Source organism: Gracilinanus agilis, chromosome 3 (genome assembly GCF_016433145.1).
Source record: "Gracilinanus agilis isolate LMUSP501 chromosome 3, AgileGrace, whole genome shotgun sequence".
Classification (NCBI taxonomy): Eukaryota; Metazoa; Chordata; class Mammalia; order Didelphimorphia; family Didelphidae; genus Gracilinanus; species Gracilinanus agilis.
The window spans coordinates 339,139,863-339,162,583 of NC_058132.1; the positions used below are offsets into that span (position 1 = coordinate 339,139,863).

General features: G+C 38.8%; 1 protein-coding gene across 1 annotated transcript in view; it reads right to left on the minus strand.

The window, feature by feature from the left end:
* Nucleotides 1–22,721, minus strand: part of LOC123241539 (kalirin-like) — a 685,986-nt gene that overhangs the window by 88,557 nt on the left and 574,708 nt on the right. Inside the window, exons 17-19 of the mRNA XM_044669162.1 lie at nucleotides 10,822–10,941; nucleotides 6,276–6,467; nucleotides 4,414–4,563 (exon numbers count right to left, since the gene is read on the minus strand). Of these exons, the coding sequence (XP_044525097.1) occupies nucleotides 4,414–4,563; nucleotides 6,276–6,467; nucleotides 10,822–10,941 (462 nt within the window). The remainder of the gene's footprint in view (nucleotides 1–4,413; nucleotides 4,564–6,275; nucleotides 6,468–10,821; nucleotides 10,942–22,721) is intronic.

Genomic DNA, 22,721 nt, shown 5'->3' on the forward strand with positions numbered 1-22,721 from the left:
GGTTAAGTGACTTGCCCAGGGTCACACAGCTAGGAAGTGTCTGAGGCCAGATTTGAACCTAGGACCTCTGGTCACTAGGCCTGGCTCTCAATCCGCTGAGCTACCTACCTGTCCCCATAGTCTTGATCTATATTGGGACTGGCAAGGTAATTAGAATGAAGAATTCCTGATATGGGAACTCCCTCTACCATACAGATCAATAATTTGGCTAAAGCTCACAGTTTTAGCATTGTTCCTGATCACTAAGGTGAAGATTATCCATTTCAAATGTTCTCCATTAAGTCTGGCTTCTCCACTTCTGCCAGAATATTTTTCCAATACCAGCCAGCCAGCGGGAGGTCAAGGAATATAAACTCATTTTAATATCAGCCTGATTTAAACATAATTAGGAAAGTAAATCTGGTGAAAGGAAATGAGTAGCACACACATTGCAAATCCATAAAGAAATGATTTTTATAGTCATCCACCATGTTGGATTATCTCTACTTTAAACTCATTACATTCCCTCACATTTATCTAGCTCTTTTTATATCGTTTCTCTCCTTTTATCCTCCTAGTCACTGTAGGTGGCAGAAAGAATAACAGATTGTTCTCTCCAATATGTAGTTGGAGAATCTGAGGCTTAGGCAAGGAAGTGACAAAATGAGTGGGGAGCATATTGTTTTTCACTTTCTTTATTTTTCTTATTTTTTTGGCAACATGGCTAATATAGAAATATGTTTTGCATGACTTCACATATATAATAGGAATGATATTGCTTGCTTTCTTAATGGGGGGGAGCTGGGGAGAAGGAGAGAATTTAGAACTCAAAATTTAAGAAAACAACATTTTTAAATTTTAAATGAAACAAATGAGGGAAGATCCAGGTGCTCTGCCTTTCATCCCCAGAGATCACTACCTTATACAAAAATTCTGCAGTTCTGCAAGTTTTCTTACTATTATTCAGCTGGACTGATCACAAGCAGGCTACTTAATATCCTGTAGCTGAAGAAGAAAGAATGTAGTAAAAGAACAGTTAAAAGGTACACAAAGGTATGCTTAGGGTTAGAGAAGGAAATTCACTCTACCCTTCTCCAAATCTGAACTTCCTAGGTTGCTTCCTTCCTTTCTCCCTCCTCCTCTTCTTCTTCCTCCTCCTCCTCTCTCCCTCTTCCTCCCCTCTCTCTCTTTCTCTCTCTCTTCCTCTCCCTTTTTCCTCTCTTCCTCCCTCTCATTCTCCCCTTCCTTCCTCCCCACATCCATATAAATTAAACAATATTTATTTTTTATTTTTCTCAATTACATGTAAAAGCAAATTTTAACATTTGTTTTTTATAATTCCCCAAATTCCTTCCTTCCACCTTCCCTTCCGCTTCCTTGAGATGGCAAGTCCCTTCGATATAAATTATACATGTTCAGTCAAAAACACATTTCCATATTAGCCATGTTGCAAGAGAGAACACTGAACAAAAAAAATCAAGAAAAGTAACGTTTAAAAAAAGTATGCTTTGACTTCATCAGTTCTTTCTCTGAAGGTGGAAAGCATTTTTCTTTATAAGTCTTTCAAAATTGTCTTGGATCACTGTATGGCTGAGAATAGCTAAGTCTTTCAGAGCTGATCGTTGTACAAATATTGCCATTACTGTGCACAGTGTTCACCTGGTTCTGCTTGAGCTTTCTTTAATAACCCATTATCTAAAATCCATTCTTTTACATGAATTCAGGAACTTATTTACACTTCAGGCTTATGTCATCTTCTCTGGGTGACAATATCCTTGGGATATTAATATTTCCTCTTCTTTGTCAGACAACACCTCCATTCTACTTCCATTCCTGATGACATTAGTTTGATCCATGAATTCAGACCATAGAACTACTGAACCTTATTCTAATAGGATTAATGACTTTTGTTGTTGTTTGGCCATTCAGCCCTGTCTGACTGTGTCCATGGGGTTTTCTTGGCAAAGTTATTAGAGTACTTTACCATTTCCTTTTCTCCCCATTTTATAGAAGAGGAACTGAAGCAAATAGGAGCTAAGTGACTTGCCTCAGGTCATACAGCTAATTAGTGGCTGAGTCTGGGTTTGAACTCAGATCTTCCTGATTCCAGGCCTGCTGTTCTACCCATTGCACCATAGGACTAATGCCTAATGCCTCCTGATTCATTTGGTCTCTCCCCTTGAGGAGGCTTTCCTATTCATTCCACTGACTTTTTTAAAACCTTACCTTCTGTCTTAGAATCAGTACTGTGTGATCCTGGGCAAGTCACTTAACCACTATTTGCCTAGTCCTTAAATCTCTTGTGCCTTGTTAACCAATACACAGTATTAATTCTAACATGGAAGGTAAAGGGTTAAAAAAAAAGCAAGGGAATCCAGGGAGGAACAGGGAGATGTAAATTAACAAATGGAGCCATTTTATGTTCTATATATCCATTTATCATCCAATCCTGGCTGCTGTAGGGAGGGTTCTCACCACTGACTTTAAAGAGTACAAAGGCTAATGCTCTTCGTGGTGGCAAAAAATTGGAAAATGGGGGGATGCCCTTCGATTGGGGAATGGCTGAACAAATTGTGATATCTGCTGGTGATGGAATACTATTGTGCTCAAAGGAATAATAAACTGGAGGAGTTCCATGTGAACTGGAATGACCTCCAGGAACTGATGCAGAGTGAAAGGGAGCAGAACCAGGAGAACATTATACACATTGTGGCACAAACAACTGTAATGGACTTTTCTCCTAGCAGCAATGCAATGACCCAGGACAATTCTGAGGGACTTATGAGAAAGAACTGTGGGAGTACAAACACAGAAGAAAAACAACTGCTTGATCACATAGGTTGATGGGGATATGACTCTAAGCGATCACCCTAGCAAAATATCAATAATATGGAAATAGGTCTCGATCAATGACATATGTAAAACCCAGTGGAATTGCTTGTTGGCTATTGGAGGTGGGTTGGAGGAGGGAAGGGATAGAACATGAATCATGTAACCATGGAAAAATATTCTAAATTAATTAATTATATACAATTTTCAAATAAAAAAAAGTACAAAGCCTAAAATGCATGAGATTAGAGCAATTTGGCTTTTTCTTCTTTAAGAAAGAATATTTCCTTTTTATATAATGTAGAAGCAAAATATGATATCTCTGTTTAAATTTATTTAGCCTAAGTTTAAATGCTATATTCTGGTATATCTGTATAAACATACTCTGTTTAATAATAATAATAAATAAAATAAGTTGTTTAATAGAACAATTTCTATTCAACTCTGATCAATTAGAGGTTGGTGACAAGGGGGGACAGTAGAATGGAGGTGAAAATGCCAGGTAAGAGAGGAGGGAGGGAAAGCCTCCTCAAACAAAATGTAAGCCAAAACACTCAGACAGGTAGGGAAAAAACTAATTCTTGTTAAGATCGGTGATATCACCTTACTGTTTTTCTCTTTTTTTTTTTTTTTTTTTTCCTTTTTAAATTTCTATAACTTGTGAGAAAAAAGTACTTGGCAGTAAAAATGAGAACTTTGGGAAAGCTCTTTTTTTTTTTCTTTTCTTTTTTTTTTTTTTTTTTAATGTTGCCTCCTTCTAAGACTAAAGAGTGGCAAGGGCTAAGCAACAGGAGTTAAGTGACTTGTTCAGGGTCATATAATAGGAAGTGTCTAAGGCCAGACTTGAACGCAATTCCTCATGACTCCGGTCCTGATTCTCTATATCCATTGTGTTACCTAGCTGCCTCAACTTTTAGGAAGTTGTAAGCAGGTAATTAGGGGTTCCTCAGTAGTGAGTGACTCAAAAACTGGAAATAAGTTGCTTACAAGGACTTTCAGCACAAAATTATTCTTAGGTCTTCATTCTGGAAATATGCACACACTATATTTTGGTCTTGACTATGCTTAAAGATCCTGGATGAGTTAGTTCTACTTACACTTGAAAGGAAATCCGGGGTTAGATTAATCAGTAATTCATAATGGATAATTATTTGTGAAAAAGCACCCACATTTTATATTTCTTTAAATCTTATTCTTTATTGCATAGCACCTATTTATAGGCTACTTAAATTAATATTGCATAAGAGTTATTTTTTGCTGTTTTAATAAAGGTTATTATTCTCAAAGACCATGCATAAATGAGCAGAAAATCATGTTATTTTCTTTGGTTCATTAACCACACCTATGGAAAGCTTAGCTCCGTCTAGGCCCTACTTTCCACCCAGTAATGACAAATCCTAATTGCAGGCAAAGTATACAACTGGAGGAATGATTTTGCAAACCCAGACTAAAAAATAGTAATGGCTAGCACTGTATTTTGAGTTGGTGCATCCTCTGTGTAGAGCTTCCTTCCTAAATTATCATTTGCTACATGAAGCAGTGAAGCCTTTCCCCGGGGAGAAATGATTGAAAAATAGAGGATATTCTAGGAGAGTAAGATCTGACCTTGAGGAAAGCCTCCTTTTGCTCCAGATGTTTGCTGATGAGTGGAATGACATGGTCGATCTCCGCTGCTGGCCCCAATTTATCCCGTCCACCACACCAGTCCTCATCTCTCCGGTATTCCTGCTCTAGGCTCTCCAGGACGCTGCATACCTAATGGAAGAAGGAGGGAATGGCTGAGGAAACCATTCAATCAATTAATCGCATACTGTTTTAGTTGGGGAGTCAGTACATCCATAAAATGACTTCCCATTTTCAAAGTATCTCCTCAAGAGTACAAATGGATAAACATTTATCTGAGGCTATTTTTAAAAGGGATATACCATGAAAATGGGATAGGGTGCTAAAAGATGTGAAGAAAGAGAGGAGTAAAGAAGGGCAACTGAGACCAGCTTCCTTTTCATGACTCTGCCCAAGGCCATATCTGCCCCATGATTCTGGACATCTGAGACCTGGCTACGGTTCCCAAACCACTCAATCAGTTTTATCTTTAGAGACAGCTTTTCTCTCTGCAAATGTATACTCCAGTGAAGGAAATCCAGACAGGTCTGTAGGCTTAGAACTTAAGAGAACATACTTTATTAAAAATATTTTTAAAAAATATAAAAACACACTTTATATAAAAACCTCAGGTCATGCAGGTAGAAGGCCTTAGATCTGAGTTTGTTACACTTGCTCTGAAGCTAGAATTTCCCATGACCCTAAATATCACCCAGAAACAGTATTTCAGATGGATCACCATGTTAAGGGACAACTCAAAAGGATAAGCTTCAATGAAAGTTTGCCCTTTTTTAGATTCTCTTTCATAGGAACTCCTCCATTAACCCTACTCAGCAGAGAGTTATCTCCATTACTTTAGAAACATCACAAAACCTGTACACACACACACACACACACACACACACACACACACACACAGATAAAGAGATAAAGAGAGAGAGAGAGAGAGATTGATTGATTGATTGATCTAGGGTTTATAGTGCTTAATAAATGCTTGCCAAGTTAAATTAAGAGTATATAAATAATATATTTATGGTAAAGGTGGTACAGTCAATACAGTGCTGGCCCTGGAATCAGACTGATTCCTTCCTCAAAACTTACTAGTGGGCAAGTTGATTAATCTCTCTCAACCTCAGTTTCTTTCTCTATAAAATGAGTATAAAAATAGTACCTATCTCAGAGGAATGTTGGGAGGATCAAATGAGAAAATACATGTAAAGTACTCTGTAAATCTCAAAGTGCTATATAAATTTTAGTCATAATTATAATTGTATGTGCTTTGTCTGTTTCTTCCACATAAATGCCATTATTGTCTCTTTCTTTCTTTCCTTTCTTTCCTTCTTTCTTTCTCTTTGTCTCTCTCCCTCCCTCCCTCCCTTCCTTCCTTCATTCCTTCCTTCCTTTCTTCCTTCCTTCCTTCTTTTCCTCCTTCTTACCTTCCATTTTAGAATTAATACTATATACTGGTTCCAAGACAGAAGGGTGGTAAGGGCTTTGCATTGGGGTTAAGTGACTTGCCCAGACATTTAGGCCAGATTTAAATAAAAACCAAAAAAACCCTACCTTCCATCTTGGAATTAATACTGTGTATTGGTTCCAAGGCAGAAGAGTGGTAAGGGCTGGGCAATGGAGGTTAAACGACAGAATGGAAACCATAGGGTGTTATGGCCACATGGACCATAGAGAGCAAAGGGAGAATCAGAATTTGAAGAACTGGCTCCCAATCCAGTACTCTCTTCCCTTCACTTTGCTGCCCCACTGACTGGGGCTAGCTGTGGACCAGGAACTGGGTGAGGAGTATAAGAGAGTCAGGTCACTGCCTTGGGGACAAAGGCTGTGGCTTCCACATCCATCCTCCCACTCACCTGCTCCGATGTTTTGTAAAAGGCCACAGAGGCGTTGACCAGCTTGAGCCTGTCTTCCATCTTCAGCATGAGCTGCTGCCAGTGCATGGCCACCTTCTCGGCACATTCGCGGATGGCATCAGCATCGTAGTGCCCAGCCTGGAGCAACACCTCTGCCTTCTGCTGCACCTGCAGAGCGCTCTGGTGCGTCTTCTGCAAGGAAGTTGCATGAAAGAGGGACTGGGCATGAGGGGAGGAGAGAGAGGTTCATGGGGATGACCCAGGTATAATATGGGAGAGGGGTGGAGTGAGGTGTGAGCAGGAAGATGCAGAAAAGTTAAACAGTTTGTAAATGACTTTTTTTTCACAATTTGCTACTATATCTACTACTTATATACATTTTTAATATTCCTTACAAAAAGATATTCATTCACAAAATCATAGGCTTAGAGATGGAAGGGACTTACTAGTTTCCCAAGTCCACCCCCTTCATTTGACAAATGAGAAAAGGCTCTAGGAAGTTAATTGAATTGCCCCAGGATACCCAGATGGTCAGTGTCACATTTGAAGCCAGATTCTCTGACTACAGAGACATTGCTCTTTCCACTGGACAACACTGCCTCCCCCTCCTCCCTTCCCTGAAGAACAATATACAAATATGTGAAAGAAAGTCCCAGAGCCCTGACTCCTGTTCTCTTTGTCATGCCTTTTTGCATAATGCAATGATAGATTTTCAAGGACATTTTGCTTTCTAGGGTAGGAGGGAGAGCAAGGAGAGTGTGGGAGTCAACTCATACCAGCTTCCAAGAGCCAGTTGTTAAATTTTCACCTTGGAAATAGGTAAATGTTCCACCATATCGAGGTTTGAATTATTATTTTTTTAATTTATTATTATTATTTTGTATATTGTTTTGGAAGTAACAGAGAAAATGTTAATAGTTTAAAGTTAAACGTAAAAGGGAGCCATATGTCCTTTTTGGGGGACCCACGAGAGGGAGGCATAGAAGTTGTGCGTTTCTCTGTACCTCCACCCTCTCCCTGTCCCCACTCCTTTGCCCTGATTTATTCACTAAGTACATTTCTCCCCTCCCCTCCAATCCCGAACCAAAGAATTTCCATCATTTTGATTTTTCCAAGAAAGTCACTGACATAATCAAGGTTCTGGTCAGATCTTTTTAAAAGTACATAACATGGCAACGAAAACCTCGTGGAACAAAAAGCTCCAACCGAGAACCCATTCATTCCAAGTAATGTTCAGTTCAGTCTGACTCCAGGAGTTTAAAGAATTTGGTCAGTCCGGTACAATTCATTACTGTGGGAGTTGGTCTTTATGTTCATTTCTCTAACACGTTTAAAAGAATAAAGAACAACAAGTGCCATCAGTGTTCTATTGCCCATACTAATGGAGAACAGCAGTAACCTGGACAATTCCAGGAGGTAATAAATCACTTATATTTGCTTTTGAAATGCATTCCATGTCTTCGCCTTTCACAATGAATTTCGTTTCTTAAAGTGGCTTTACTCAGGTTGTTATTAGAGGAAGTATGGTATAAGGAAAAGTGCACTAGACATAGAGGGATTATTAGTCTTGGGTTCAAATTTTGCCCTGATGTTTAGTACCTCTGTACCTTGAGACAAGTCATTGAATCTCTCTGAACCTTTATTTGTAAAATGGATAGAATAACACTTCCGTTAGTTCTGTCTTAAGGTTATTGTGAGCAAAGAACTGGGGAAACCTTAAAGCACTACAGAAATGAGTGATATAGGTATTATGGAAATATAGATAATAAATAACACAGGAAGAATTTGAACCCAGATTTTGACCCCAAATCTAGCACTCTCTTCATTTTACCATGCTTTTTGGACTAGACAAGCTATGAATGAAGACTAATTTTATATTGAGTTCAGTCTTCCTTCTCTTAAGTACACACCAGCTTTTATTGAAAGGGAGATTGCTAAGTGGCTAGATAAACCAATCTAGAATTTAAAACTTGCCATTAAATACTAAAACAGGTATTATACACCTGAAATTGACTGTATCTGAAATGAATTAAGGAGTCTTATAGAAATGCCCATTCCTTTTTCTAATGATGACTAGCATTTATATATTCTAAGATTTGCAAAACACTTTTACAAATGACTCATTTTATCTACAGGACGGAGGTGCTATTATTATCCCCATTTTACAAATGAGGAAATTGAGGGAGACAAAAGTTAAATGACTCACTCAGGGTCATACAGTAAGTGTCTGAGACTGGATTTGACTACTCCAGTATCCTTGCCAAGAAAACTCCAAATAGGGTCATGAAGAGTCAAAAAAAAAAAAAAAAAGAATGAAACAACCAAATAACAGGAGTAGATATTGGAACTATTTCCTTCTTTCTATTTCCAAAAAAAAAGAAAAAAAAAGAAAAAAAGAAAAGACTTGGACCACATTCCATATCTTCTGGCTTGCTCAACTTTTCACTGTCTTCTTGTATTTATTTATAATTCCTGGTCATCTGAGCCATGAGCTTATAATGGGGGCCAGGAATGTTTCTGAATAATACAGCTTTGAAAAACTCATTAGCAGGAGAAATGATAGTTGCTAGGAATGCAGAAAGGGATATCTGAAGCAAACCAGTTGGATTTACTATCCAGCTGCTTTAACTACTGTTCATGTGGTAATGCTTATGTTTAAAAATGCATTAGAGGATTTAAAATAAAAATAAACTTAAAAACTCAGCTGTCTGTGAAAACCTCCCAGGTGAGCTCCGTTCTCTGAAGATACATCAGACAGAGCACCTTGGATACTAACAGAATCAGCGAGGCTTGTTCAGTAAATTTAGGGCTCCCCTGGGAGACAGTCTCTGGGGAGTTACTCTTGCTGTCCTAGCCTGAGTCAAGGTAGTGATTCTGGTTTTCTTGAGCATGAGAACAGTGAATGAAGTTGTAAATCCCTTGTGAGATCCCTTACTTCTCTATGGCAACCTTAGCAGTCAAACCGAATTATCTATCAGTAGCCATGGCGACCCCCCAATGCTACCATTAAAGGGGGTCAAGCTAATCCGCCTCCCTTAACGTAGCTTGAATTTTCAGAAATATTTTTATTTTTTTCCTCTCATGACAGAGAACTTGTTTCAAAGGGACACATGCAGATCAGCATGGGGAAAATCAGCCTTAAGTTGGCATTCTGACCCTGATAACTCTGCCTGGCTGCCCATCTGAGAAAGAGAGCCTTTGCCTTCTTCCCTAGGATTTTTCGAGATGCCTTCAGTATCTTTACTTCAAATCTACCCCAGTAGTATCCCCTCGAGAGCAGATTTCCACAATCTAAAATAGGTCATTTTCTCTGAATATCAAGGTATGATACAGGAAAACCTAGCAGTGATGAGAAGTTGTGTGAATGGAGAAGTACCCAGAGTATCTGTGCTGTAGGGACAATATTACTATTAAGTGAGGCTACCGAGAAAGCCACACTATATGGGATTTCACCATGGTGCTATTTCTTCACCCACTGGCTATGATTCATGAGGAATGTTTACCGGCAGTCACTTTTTTGAAGCAGATCAGACTCACATTTCCTATATTATATTCCAAAACAGGTTGAGTTCAACACTCAGCCATTAAAAGGTGTTTTTCTTTCTTCCTTCTCTCATTTGTACTGACCTAGGACTTTATTTAAATACAGCCCTTATGCCTCACTTCCTATTCTTCCTTGCTCTCCCCCACTCCAAAACAATCAACTCAAGTCTCTAGAGGATGGAGAAGACACCAATTTCAAGCATTTTTAAGTCATTAACTCATATCAGGATTCATTTGTACTGGATTCTCAGGGATAGAGTTGGTTTATTTAAAAGTCTTTCTCCCTCAAAATCCAGTTTGGTGGTCTTATGTCATTAATAACACACTCTCATAATTTTAATTTTGACCCTATTCTGAAAGGAACTGACGCAATTTGTGTGTGCGACTTGTACTAATGCTAGCCCATCTTAGTTACTCAAGAATTCCTCTCCCCACTTCCAATTCCCTATTTGTGGAGTTAGAAACCAATCTTACTTTACTAGAAACATATTATAGGAACATTCATGTAACTCAGATGTTTCAAGAGTTTCATTTTATTTTACTAATGATGTGCATTATAACTTTTGAGACACTTAATCTTCATTTCTGATCAATCTACAATTGGTGGTGACTCCACACATTTTAGCTTTGAATTTCTAAGCTTTCTTCTTTCACTCATGCAGTTAAATTCTGGAATTGTAGCAGAGATAATGGGCATTTCTATAGGCCTCCATTCCCCATAATACATTAGGGGATATTCAGTTTAAAAGAAGTATCATTTTGTCATGTGAACGAACTTTAATCTAGCATAGGTATAAGTCTGGAGTTTCATTCCTTAGGTATTCTTAAAGCACTTGAATTTGCTTCTTTATCAATTCCTGGATGTTGGGAAGGTATAAACCCGTTTCACAAAAATGCTTTTCTTCTTTAGGTAACCATCCCAAAACTCGGTGAGCTCCGTTTAACAAGGAGCCCAATGCGGTGGACATAAGATAGAACAGTGTAGCAGAGATAGGAGTGTTACCTCGATGGCCAGTTGGAACTGTTCATGCTCCCGCTGAAGTTGCTCAGCTTCTGACAGAGAGCTGGCATTGACCAAGCTGGCGTTAAGCATCGACTCCCCATTGCGGATCCAGCCCAGGACCTGGAGAAACAGGAGAAGCACATGTTTTATTAACCTATTACAGATTCCCAGGGAGACAGTTGCCCTGCCAGATATTTTAACTGCACAGGGCAGGCATTCTCCTACATTGATTTGAGAAATATTTATTAAGTATTTAATGTCTTTATTCTCCATGGTTGTGGAAGAAATAATTCAAATACTCTTCCATTTCTTCCTGTTAAAATCCTATCCATCCTTCAGAAACTCAGCTCGGATTTCACTTCCTTCATGAAATCTTAGCCAGTTACCCCAACTGGAAGCTTTCTCTCTTTCCTCTGAACTCAAATAGTACTTTCTTTCTACCTCTCTTATGATACAGTCTACCTTGCATTAAATTGAAAATGTTGCATCTCTCCTATTAGACAATAAGCTCTCTGAAGATAATAGCTATGTCTTATTTTTTTTAAAATAATACCCAATAGGTAGCAAATACTCAATAAATGCTCAATTCTGTTAATCTCACCTTTAATTTTTAGTATTTCCAATATGATGATTAATTTGGGATTTTTAATTTGTTCTTTTTCTACTTTCAAAAATTGAATACCCAATTCACTGATCTGTTCTTCATTTGTTTTATAAATATAAGCATTTAGAGATATAAATTTTCCTCTAATCACTGCTTTTGCTATGTGGTTTTTAGCATGTGGTCTCACTATAATTTTCTTTAATAAGATTACTTATTGTTCCTATGACTTGTTCTTTAACTCATTCATTCTTTAAGATTGAGCTAGTCTCCAATTAATTTTAATTCTGTATTTCCATGGTCTCCTTTTTCATAGCCTCTTATTAGATATAATTTTTATTGCATAACGATATGAAAAGGTTATACTACCGCACCATAAGAAATGACTAACAAGTTAATTTTGGAGAAACACGGAAAGATCTTCATGAAATTATTAGGAGTGAAACAAGCAGAATCAAGAGAAGGCATGAGATACTTGCTAGCTGTGTGACACTGGGCAAATCACTTAGCTCCCATTGCCTATCCCTTATCATTCTTCTGTCTTATAACCAGTATAAAGTATTGATTTTAAGGCAGAAGGTAAGGTTTTTTTTTTTAAGAGAGAACATTCTTTATAGTAACAGATATATTGTTTGAAGAATGAATGTGTATGTCCACCTCCAGAGAAAGAACTGATAAACAGTAATAAGACATAATTGTGTGTGTATATATATGTATATTTACATACATATCTTTTTTTTTGTCAAATGATGCCTTCTCTAATGAGGGGAGGGAGAGAGGGAGAGAGTTAAGTAGGTATTTTAATGTAACATACAAATAGATAAATTAAAAGAATAAATGTTCAATTCATGTCTTCATTCTTCTCAATATTAGGCTGAAATAAAAACTATCCATTTCTCTCTTGTCCTTACATGAGGAGTAGGGTGCGAGGAATAGAAGAGTGATTGGAAGCTATAGAAATATAGTGCTTCAGACTTCTTAATAAAGACTTTTCTCCCTTTATTTTTTTTTGAGGTGCAGGATTAGAAGTCATCTTTCTTCCTCAGACCCACTTGTATGCCTCAGATTTTCTCTATGGGCAGACAAAATGGCCAATGCCACATTGTGTGTGAGCATCATCAGCCTAGCTAATTGGTATGCTAGCTACATGACTAAAAGTAAATCCAAGCCTCAGTGTCTTCATCTTCAAAAGGAGGACAGTCTTTTCACCACTTACCTCATGATGCTGCTGGGAGGAAAGAAGTCCATAAACTGTAAAATGCTACTTAGAAATGATGTAACTCCAACCCCACTGAAACCATCCAATTAGGATAGAGATGTTACTCTGATTGATATGGCAAAAAATGGGATGAGATGCCATTAGTTCCAGAAAATAAAGCCTCACATTGCGTGTATGAAGTTCTCAGGACCATTACTGTACCCTCCTAAAGCTGGCTGGCAGTGTCTAATTATCTTGAAATGGTGTATACAAGAGTGGGGTGCATGCACACATGTAATGGCAAGCTAGATTCACAGATGAGGTTCTCACTTTTACTGCTTCATCTCTTTGGAAACATGGCTGATAATTTATGATATGGAAAATATATATGTGCTACTCGACAGGCTGGACTACACATTGCTTGGTTCACTGATTCATTCATCTACCTTCAAGAAATTATTCTCTCCATATGCATCACTGGGTTAATCTGTCTTCCTTTGGGCAGAGGAAATTAGTTGTAAGAGGTAAAAGCCTAGGAAGTCTGAGCAAGACAGTTAAGCCTTTAGGTGGAGGGTTCAATGCCACCATGTGGAATGGTCTCCATTTATTAGCTGTGCCATTTAGAAGCAGATGTTTGGCCCCAACAATAACAGTTATTAAAGCTGTTAAAATATTTTTAAGAGGATATGGAATGGCAGAATAAGAGAAAGAGACCCAAATGTCTACATCTCCCATTACATCCTCTCATATCTTTGTTAGTTTCCATTTTTCAATTTCTCTTATTAAGGAACTAAAGGACTCAGGACACAGCATGCTCTACTGGATAGAGCAAAGGACTCAGTGTCAAAAAGACCTGGGTTTGAATCCTGCCTCAAACACTGACTACCTGTGTGACCCTGGGCCAACCACTTGGCTTCTTTTTACCTTTTTCCATATCTACACAAGACAGCTACAGTATAACTGTGGTGTAGCTAGGTGGCACCATGGATAGAATTGATGCCATTTCCTTCTCCAGCCCATTTTACAGATAAGGAAACTGAGGCAAAGAGGGTTCAGTGATTTGCCCAGGAGGAGAGGTGGTATGTGAATCTAATGGAATGTTACTTCCTTTTAAGAAACAATGAAAATGATGAATACAGAGAAGTATGGGAAAATTTTTTTGTGAACTAGTACAGAATCAGGTAAGTAGAACCAGGAAAATGATATACAGAATGACGACAATAAAAATGGAAAGAATAAAAACAAAACAATCAAAATTAAAAGCTATGAAATTACAATGACCAGACTTGGTCCCAAGAAGAGATATGAGAATGAATCTCCCTCCTTTCTTTGCAGAGGTGTGTGTGGGGGTATGTGTGGGCAAGGGATGACTATCTCCTGAACATGACATATAGAATGTAAGACTTGGTTGATATAGTGGTTCGTTTTGTTGAGATGTTTTTTCTCCTTTTTTATTATTTGCTACAAATGATAACTCTCTAGGGAGGGGAAGAAGAGAGGATTCTATTGGAATATATAGATTATATGAGGAAACATAGGTACAAACAAAAGATGCTAATAATTTTTTCGAAATTGAAATAGATTCTAACGAGCAGAAGAGGGACTTGGTTCCTCTAGTGGCTTTGATGATGTTAAATACATTAATTACATACATTAATTTTTTTGCGCCCTCTATATTTTGATGTCCAAGGACAAAGCATTGGTTGTCTGTTCTTAGTTCTGGCTCTGTCTAGGAAGCAGATCTCTAGGACTACAGGGTGACTGAGGCCAGAAGTAGAGTACCAGGAAAAACCTGCTGATGTCTCAGTTGGCCAACAAAGGGTCACAGAGAAAATTCAGGTGGACTCAAGTGTAGAAGCATATGGGATGAGGAAGAAAAAATAGACTTCTATGGGCCTTCAAGAGTGGTACTGGCCCAGACAGAGATGATTGGAGAAAAGAAACTTGATCCAAGTGATTTCTAAGAATAATATTATCTCATGGGGCCATACTGGTCCCCCATGCACCTATAATCTGCATGTCGTTTGTATCCTGTGCATCCCATGCCTGTATTTTTATGATTTTTATGAATTGTTATAGCGTGTAGTAAACAGAACTAGGAAAATAATACACACAATGACTATAACAATGCAAATGAAAAGAACAAAACAACCAAAACTGAAGGCTGTGAAATTATAATGTCCAGATTTGGCCATAAAGTAGAGATGTGAGAATCCTTCCTTTCTTTGCAGAAAGAGGGGATTCTGAATACAGCTTTTAGCATATTGCTTTTAACCTACGTTGAGGAGAAGGTCTGTGGCCACAGAAAAGATACCTAAATCCCCAAAGTGGTTGCTGAGGCAGGGACCTGTTGTGATACCCCTTCTTTTAGTTTCTGGATCATTGATTTAGAGCTATATGGAACGTTAGAGTCACCTTTTCCACCGACTTTGGATTTAATTTATATGTACTTATTTATAGATTTCTTGCCTCCCTCATTAGAATGTAAGCTCCTTGAGGGCAAGAACTCTCTCTCTCTCTCTCTCTCTCTCTCTCTCTCTCTCTCTCTCTCTCTGTGTGTGTGTGTGTGTGTGTGTGTGTGTGTGTGTGTGTATACATACGCACATGTATTTTAATTCCAGAGTGAAGTCCAGTGCCTAGTACATAGAGTTTAATAAATACTTGTTGATTGTTTGGAATAGTGATGGGCACTTTTTAAAGAGGGGGCCAAAGGAAAGGAAATGCTCATCTGTCAGTCTGTTTCTAAGGCAACTCTTTCGAAGTTTCATTGTATTGTATCCTACTCTTTGTATTCGTCAGATTAGGAACAATGTCAGGCAGCTGGATAGAACATTTTAGGAGGCTGCATCTGGCCCACAGACCATAGTTTGCCCATCACTGGTTTAGAGGACTCATAACCAAATCTCCTCCATTTATTTGTGAATTAGGAATGTAAGGCCCAGAAAGGTTTAGTCATTTGTCTAAGATCACACTTAATTACTTTTACTTGCCAAATCTAATGACTTTTTCTCAGTCCATATTGTTATTGACTCCTCTACAGTCTCCTTTCTTTCAAACTTCCTACTGTCAAAGGAACTTCCCTAGTTTGGGCTTTATATGAATATTCTCTTACAACAATGACCAGTATGGAAGTATTTTTTTATATAATACATGTATATCCCAGAACATATTGCTTACTATCTCCAGGAGGAGGTAGAAAAGGGAGAGAGAAAAAATTTAGATCTTAGAATTTTGGAAAACGTATGTTGAAATTGTTATTATGAGTAATTGGGAAAATAAAGTATCTTTGAATAGTAAAAAAAATAAAAATGTAGTTTTCAAAACAAAAAAGGAACTTGCCTGGTTTTTCAAGGGCATCCTCCTTCTCCTTAGCCCCAGGCTCACAACCTAGGTGTCATCTCCTACTAATCATTCTCTCCTGCTCCTCATATCCAATCTGTTGTCAGATCCTGGCAATTCTACCTTCACAACTTCTCTCATTCCCATACCTTCTGACACTGTGCCATCTTGGTGCAGGAATGCTGGTTGGTCTCAAGTTTCTCTCCTTTCTTCAGGCTACCCTGCACTGGCTGCCAAAGTGACCTTCCTAAGATGCAGATCTGACTCTATCATCCTCCCACCTTCACTGAATAAAGTCTAGCATTCCCTGATTATCTCTAGGATCAAATGTAAAAACATTGATTTGACTTTAAAGCCTTTCATAACTTGGCCTCTTGCTACTTCTTCCATCTTCATTTATCTTTATGCCCCTCCACATACTCTGTCATCCATTGCCTCTGGCCTCCTCAAGCAATACACTATGCATCCTGATCCCATGTACTTTCATCAGCCATTTCCCATGCCTAGAATGTTCTTCCTCCTCTCTGCCTCTTGGTTGCCCTAGCTTCATTTTCATGTCATCTTCTGCAAGAAGGTTTCCTAATTCCCTTCAATGCTGTTGCCTTCCCCTTACTGGTTATCTCCAATTTATCCTGTATATATCTTGTTTGCACATAATTGGTTGCATGTTGTTTCTCCCATTAGATTATAAGCTCCTTGAAGGAGGGGGCTGTATTTGCTTTTGTTTTTATCCCTAGTGCTTAGTATAATGCCTGGCACATAATAGATTCTTCTTCTTTTTTTAAATCTTTATTTTTCATCTTAGAATTAATACCATGTACTGGTTCTAAGGCAGAAGAGTAGTAAAGACTGGGTGACTAGGGTCAAGTGACTTTCCCAGGATCACACAACTAGGACTTGTCTCAGGTCACATTTGAACCCAGGACCTCTCGTTTCTAGGACTGGCTCCCAATCCACTGAGCCTCCTAGCTACCTCCCATTGTAGATTCTTAATAAATGTGTATTGCCTTGATAGGTAATAAGGGACAGATGCAGAATTTGAATCCAGGTCTCTCAATTCCAAATCTTGTGCTCCTTGTGCTATATCAAACAGCCTTAAGTATTTTAGGATTTGATGAGCAAATTCATGTTCATCTTTTTTTCTCCCCCATTGCGATTCCATACTTAGCTCTGACCTTTTCTTTTCTGACTGGAAAGACCTCTTTTTTCATTTCAGTATCTCATCCCTGGACCTTCTCCAATTGTTATGCTTTTCTTGACATGTAACGGGCAGAAAGATTCACAGGATATGCCTGGTGCTGACGCAATCCGGGTTTTGTAACCAAAGTGGGATAATGTTCCCGCTCTGTTTTTGATGACCTTCCAGATGACATCCACCAGCCTAGAATTTAGCTGGCCTTTAGTCTGCAGTGACATATTGGGCCAATGTCCTCAGGAAGCAGTCTATAATAACTCTTTTCCTGGATCATAATTGAAAGCTCAGCTCATCATCTTACAAAGAGAACTTGAGTTATTTCTCCCTCACTTTATACCCTTCCACTGAAGCGTACAGAAACCCAAATGATATTTTTTCACCATTCCACTCAGATAGCTGCCTGACGTACCTGGTAGAGGGGTGAGAATGCACCTTCTACCTCACTGGGGATCCTAGACAGTGATTGAAAATAGCTTGGGTACTGGATAGTAATTAGAATGGTTTACTTTTCCCAGACAGCTAGGTAGCTCAAAAGATAGAGTGCCAAGTCTGGAGTCAGGAAGATTCATTTTCAGGAGTTCAAATCTGGCCTCAGACACTTACTAGTTGTGTGACCCTGGACAAGTCACTTAATCATGTTTACCTCGGTTTCTTTATCTGTAAAGTGATCTGGAGAAGGAAATGGCAAACCACTTTAGTATCTTTGCCAAGAAAAAAAATGGGATCACAGAGAGTCCAGACATGACTGAACAACTAACCTTTCCCAGAGGAAAGGGGCACTTCGGGGTTGGAATCTCTAGCTTCAAAGTCCCACATGTTGGCATGTTAAAAATGTTTACAATCTGCACAAAAGAGTTGATCTCACCCAGAGGTTGACCATTTTGCCTACGGTGCTTATGTAGCCTCTCCTAGACACAAACTCCACTCTGGAAAGTGAGAAAAGCAATAGAATATACTTGATTTCTTTTAAACTCATTGACCATTTTAAACTTGGTTTAATTTCTGCTGGGGAAGCAAAGTGTCCAGTTTGATTGCCTTAAAGTCTGGAAGACACGAGTTTGAATTCTTCCTTTGACACAATCTAGCCGTGTAACTTTGGACAAGTCACTTAATTGCTCAGTGTTTCAGCCAAAATAGGGAATCACAGAGAGGCTGCCATTCTGTATCAGTGGAGAGAATTAACCTAGCAGGAGTTCCTTATATGGGTGAAATCATGTCTAGAGTAAATAAACCAACAGAAATAAAAATATCCCTTTAGGTTATACCCAACTCACTCTTCAAAGTTTTGCTGTAATATAATTCTAAAGTGATATTATTCAGTGGGAAAAGGTGAGCTTCAACCTTTTCCAGTAGAATTTAAAAATAAACACACATTCATTTGATTGCTGTTCATCCTCTCCTTCTCTCTTCTCATTAACTGGTTTTCAATTGGGGATTTTTTTTTATGACAGTAAGTTTAAAAAAAAGAGAGAGGGAGAAAGAAACACTTGGGCATAAGTATTTAAGCTTAGTCCCACTGATCAATACTGACTTCTCAATTAGCTTTCTCGGCCTATATGTCAACAACTTCTAGATCAATATTTCTTGCTTCACCAACTTCCATCAAATACCAACCCCTTTGGTGTAACTAGGGTAAGCCCGTCACCTAAGTAAAGAACTCTATCCTGACAGGGAAAATTAATTCCTGAGCTGGGACATAGTAGTGCTCCCTAGCCATTACAAATGGTAGTGGTTTTTAGTGCAGACCTCTGTGAGTTTCCTGAACTGCTGTAAACAGGGCCCACTAAGCCACATTTCTTTCACTTGCATTTTATTTCTTCTCTGCTTAGTTTTCTTTTTTTTTTAAGCCTTATTTCCCTTCTTAGAATGAATACTATGTATCTGCTCCAAGGCAGAAGAGTAGTAAGGGCTAGGCAATGGGAGGTTAAGTGACTTGTCCAGGGTCACACAGCTAAGAAATGTGTGAGGTCACATTTGAACCCAGGACTTCCCCTCTATATCCACTGAGCCACCTAACTGCCCCCATTGCCTTAATTTTCAATAAGTTTCCTTAAGAATATTGATACTACATTTGATCTTAGCTATAAGGCTAAGAAACAATCCTGAAAAATACTGAAATAAAAACACATCATAATCCTAGTTTTTTTAGTCCTTCTGGACTATTTTAAGGGTTTAGCCACTGTTGACAATCAATGGCTAGGCTATGATCCTCTTCTTTGGCTTCTGTGATATCTCTTTCCTAGTTTTCTTCCTACCCTCTTCTGATCTTTCATTCTCTGTTTTGCTTTTCTCCTACCACTAACAATGTGTGAAGTACACAGAACATATAGACTCATAGATTGATTTTTTAAAAATGTAAGTTAAGAGCCATCTAGGTCCAACCCACCCACTTTATAGACAAAGAAACTGAGTTCCAAGAAGGCTAAATTCCTTGCCTAAGATCATATAGGTAGAAAGATTCAGAGGAGGAATATGATCCTAGGGTCTCTGACTACAAAGCAAATTTTCTTTCTATTGTGCCATTCTGCCTTATAAATAACCCCATTTTGCAAATCTTTTTGCAGAGTCCTCCAAGACTTGTCTATGCATCGACATATATTTAACTATGTCATCTCTGATGATCTCCTTTGCTCCCGTGGCTTTGATTATCATCTCTATATGACTGTCTCTCATATCTGTAACTCTAGCCTTCATCTCCCTCCTGGGCTCAGTTTCCCACTATTTGTTGGACATCCCCAGATGAATGATTCACTAGCTACTCAAATTTAACATATTCCAAACTAAAAGTGTCCCCTCCAAAAACGTACCTTCTCCCATTAATCCAAGTCCTCTAAGCCTCAAACATCAGAGACATCTTTAAATTTTAGCCCCTCTAATACCTATTTCACATCTAACCAGTTGCCAGGTTCTAGTGCATTTGCCTCCATCTCTCACATCCATCTATCCGTCCTGCTCCATTCATGTTGCTACCACCCTTGTTTGAGTCTTCAGAACGTCTTACCTGGATTATTGTGACAGCTTCCTAATTGGCGGCAAGTGGTTAGAGCAATGTACTTGAAGTCAGCACCCCTAAATCCCAATCCTGCCTCAGATCTTATTAGCTGTATGAACCTGTTTGAAGTTGTATCATTAAGTCTTTGTTTGCCACCTATAAATCACAGATAACAATAGCACCTACCTCTCAGGATTGTTGTGAGCATAAAATAAGATAAAAATATGTAAAATGCTCTGCAAACCTTAAAGTGTTATATAAATGTTTGCTTCTTATTATAGGTTTCTCTGCCTTTAGTCTCTTTGTCTCGAATCCATCCTCCTAAGGTCAAAATAATTCTCTTAATGTTCAACTATAATCATATCCATCATCTGATCAAATGCCTACAGGGCTCCCTGCTGCTGTGGGCATTTAAACTTCATTCCAGCCTCCTCTCCCCAATCTGGCCCCATTCTACCTTTCCAGTCTCACCTCTCAAGATTTCCCTTCATTAAAAAGGAGGTAGGGTGCTCTGGAAAGATTAGCTTTGGAAAGTTAGAGGGGCATCTCGGTGGCTCAGTGGATTGAGAATCAGGCCTAAACATAGGAGATGCTGGGTTCAAATCTGGCCTTAGACACTTGCAAGCTGTGTGAACCTGGGCAAGTCACTTAATGGCCATTGCTTAGCTCTTACCACCTTTCTGCCTTGGAATTGGTACTTAGTATCTAAGATAGAAGATAAGGGTTTAAAAAAATAAAGATTAATGTGATAGGAGTGAAAAGACCTGATTTCTTTTCCTGCATTCAGCATTCAGTAGCCCATGGATAAATCACTTTAACACTCCGAATCTTAATCTCATCATCTGTAAAAGGGGGATATTAACCTATCAGCTTCCTATCTCAGCATTATTGCAAGGAAAGTACTTCTGAATTATGAAATGTTATTCAAATGTGAACTATTATTATTCCCATGCTCTGGGTGTCTGATCTTCTGTCATATCCTCCCCTTCTCCTCTTTACTGCTGGCTGAAATCACTCTTCCTTCAAGACAGAGGTCAGCTGCTAGTTTCTCCAGAATGGCAATGATTCTTCCTACCTGCGTAACTCTGGGTAAGACACTTGGACTGTCTGCCTCCTCATCTCTAAAATAAGGCAGTTCATACTAGGTGATATTCAGGGTCCCTTCAACCTCTAAGTTCTTTCATCCTTTGATTTCCCTTAGCTGAATGCGATCTCTTCCTCTGAAGATTTTCTTGACACTTTGTCCAGACCCCTCCATCCTGCTCACATTCTAGCATTTGTCATCTATGGATACATACACACTTCCATACATGATACACATTTAGAAATCCATATTTGTTGTTGTCTGGTCGTTCAGCGGTGTCTGACTCTTCATGACCCCATGGACCATCCTGGCTGGGGGGTTACTTGGCAAAGATACTGGAGTGGTTCGCCATTTCCTTCCCCAATAGATTTAATCAAACAGAGGTTAAGTGACTTGTCCAGGTCACACAGCTAAATAAGCATCTGAGGCTATATTTGCACTCATGTCTTCTTGATTTCAAGCCCAGTGCTCTATCCACTGAGCCATCTAGCTGCTCCCATATACATACACAGATATATAGATATATACATAAAATATACACACACATATTTATATATATACACATATGTATACATTGATAGACCCAAAGTTTCTCTTTCCCCCTGTCAGTCCCCCTTCCTCTGCACCTGCTGGAACTCCAGAAGAGAGCAATTGTTCCACTCCATAGGACACTTTTACTTCCTATGCTATGATGGATTAATGCTCTGGACCTATGCTGTCTGCACCATGTTAGGAACTATACAATCATGGGAATCAGCTACTTCCCATTCTGAAACAGCCAATGAGACAAGTCCCAGGTTACCTCATCCCAGACCATCACGCTATAAAAAATTCCCCCCTTCTCTTCCCTAGCCACCTACTGGTTGCAGGCTCCCCCTTTGCCCTCCCTACATCCCTTCCTTTCCCACAGTAAAGCTTTGCTGCATCACTCAACTGTCTGTCTCATTCGCCTTGGGTTGGACCCCATCAGCCAGATCTGACATACATGTGTGTGTGTTCATACATACACACATATATGGTAGGGATCTGATTCTCCTATTAGACTAGAAGGTCTTTGAAGGCAGGGCCTAGACCATAGAGTAATCCTCTCTCATCCAAGGCTTAATTTTCTGCAGTTTCATTTGTTCAAGATTAATTACAAAGGGCTAGTGGTCACTGGTGACAGCCTGAGGATGTCTCCAGCCATCATTTCTTCTACTTTCAATTTTTTAAATTTTTATTTTCACTTTTTAAAAGTTTTTTTTTTAGTGGGGAGGGGTAGAAGGCTGAGAGTTCCTAACCAAGGTGCACAAGCAGGGAGAGACAGTATGTATGTGTGTGTGTATATATGTGTATATATATATATATATTTATATATCTCGTAAGTAGGCATTTACTTATATCCATGGTTTCAGCTATCCACAGTAGCTTTTAGAACATAGCTTTTAGAACACTGACACAGGGCCCTACCATACTTATCTTGGCATTCCTAGAGCTTTGCACAAAGGAGAT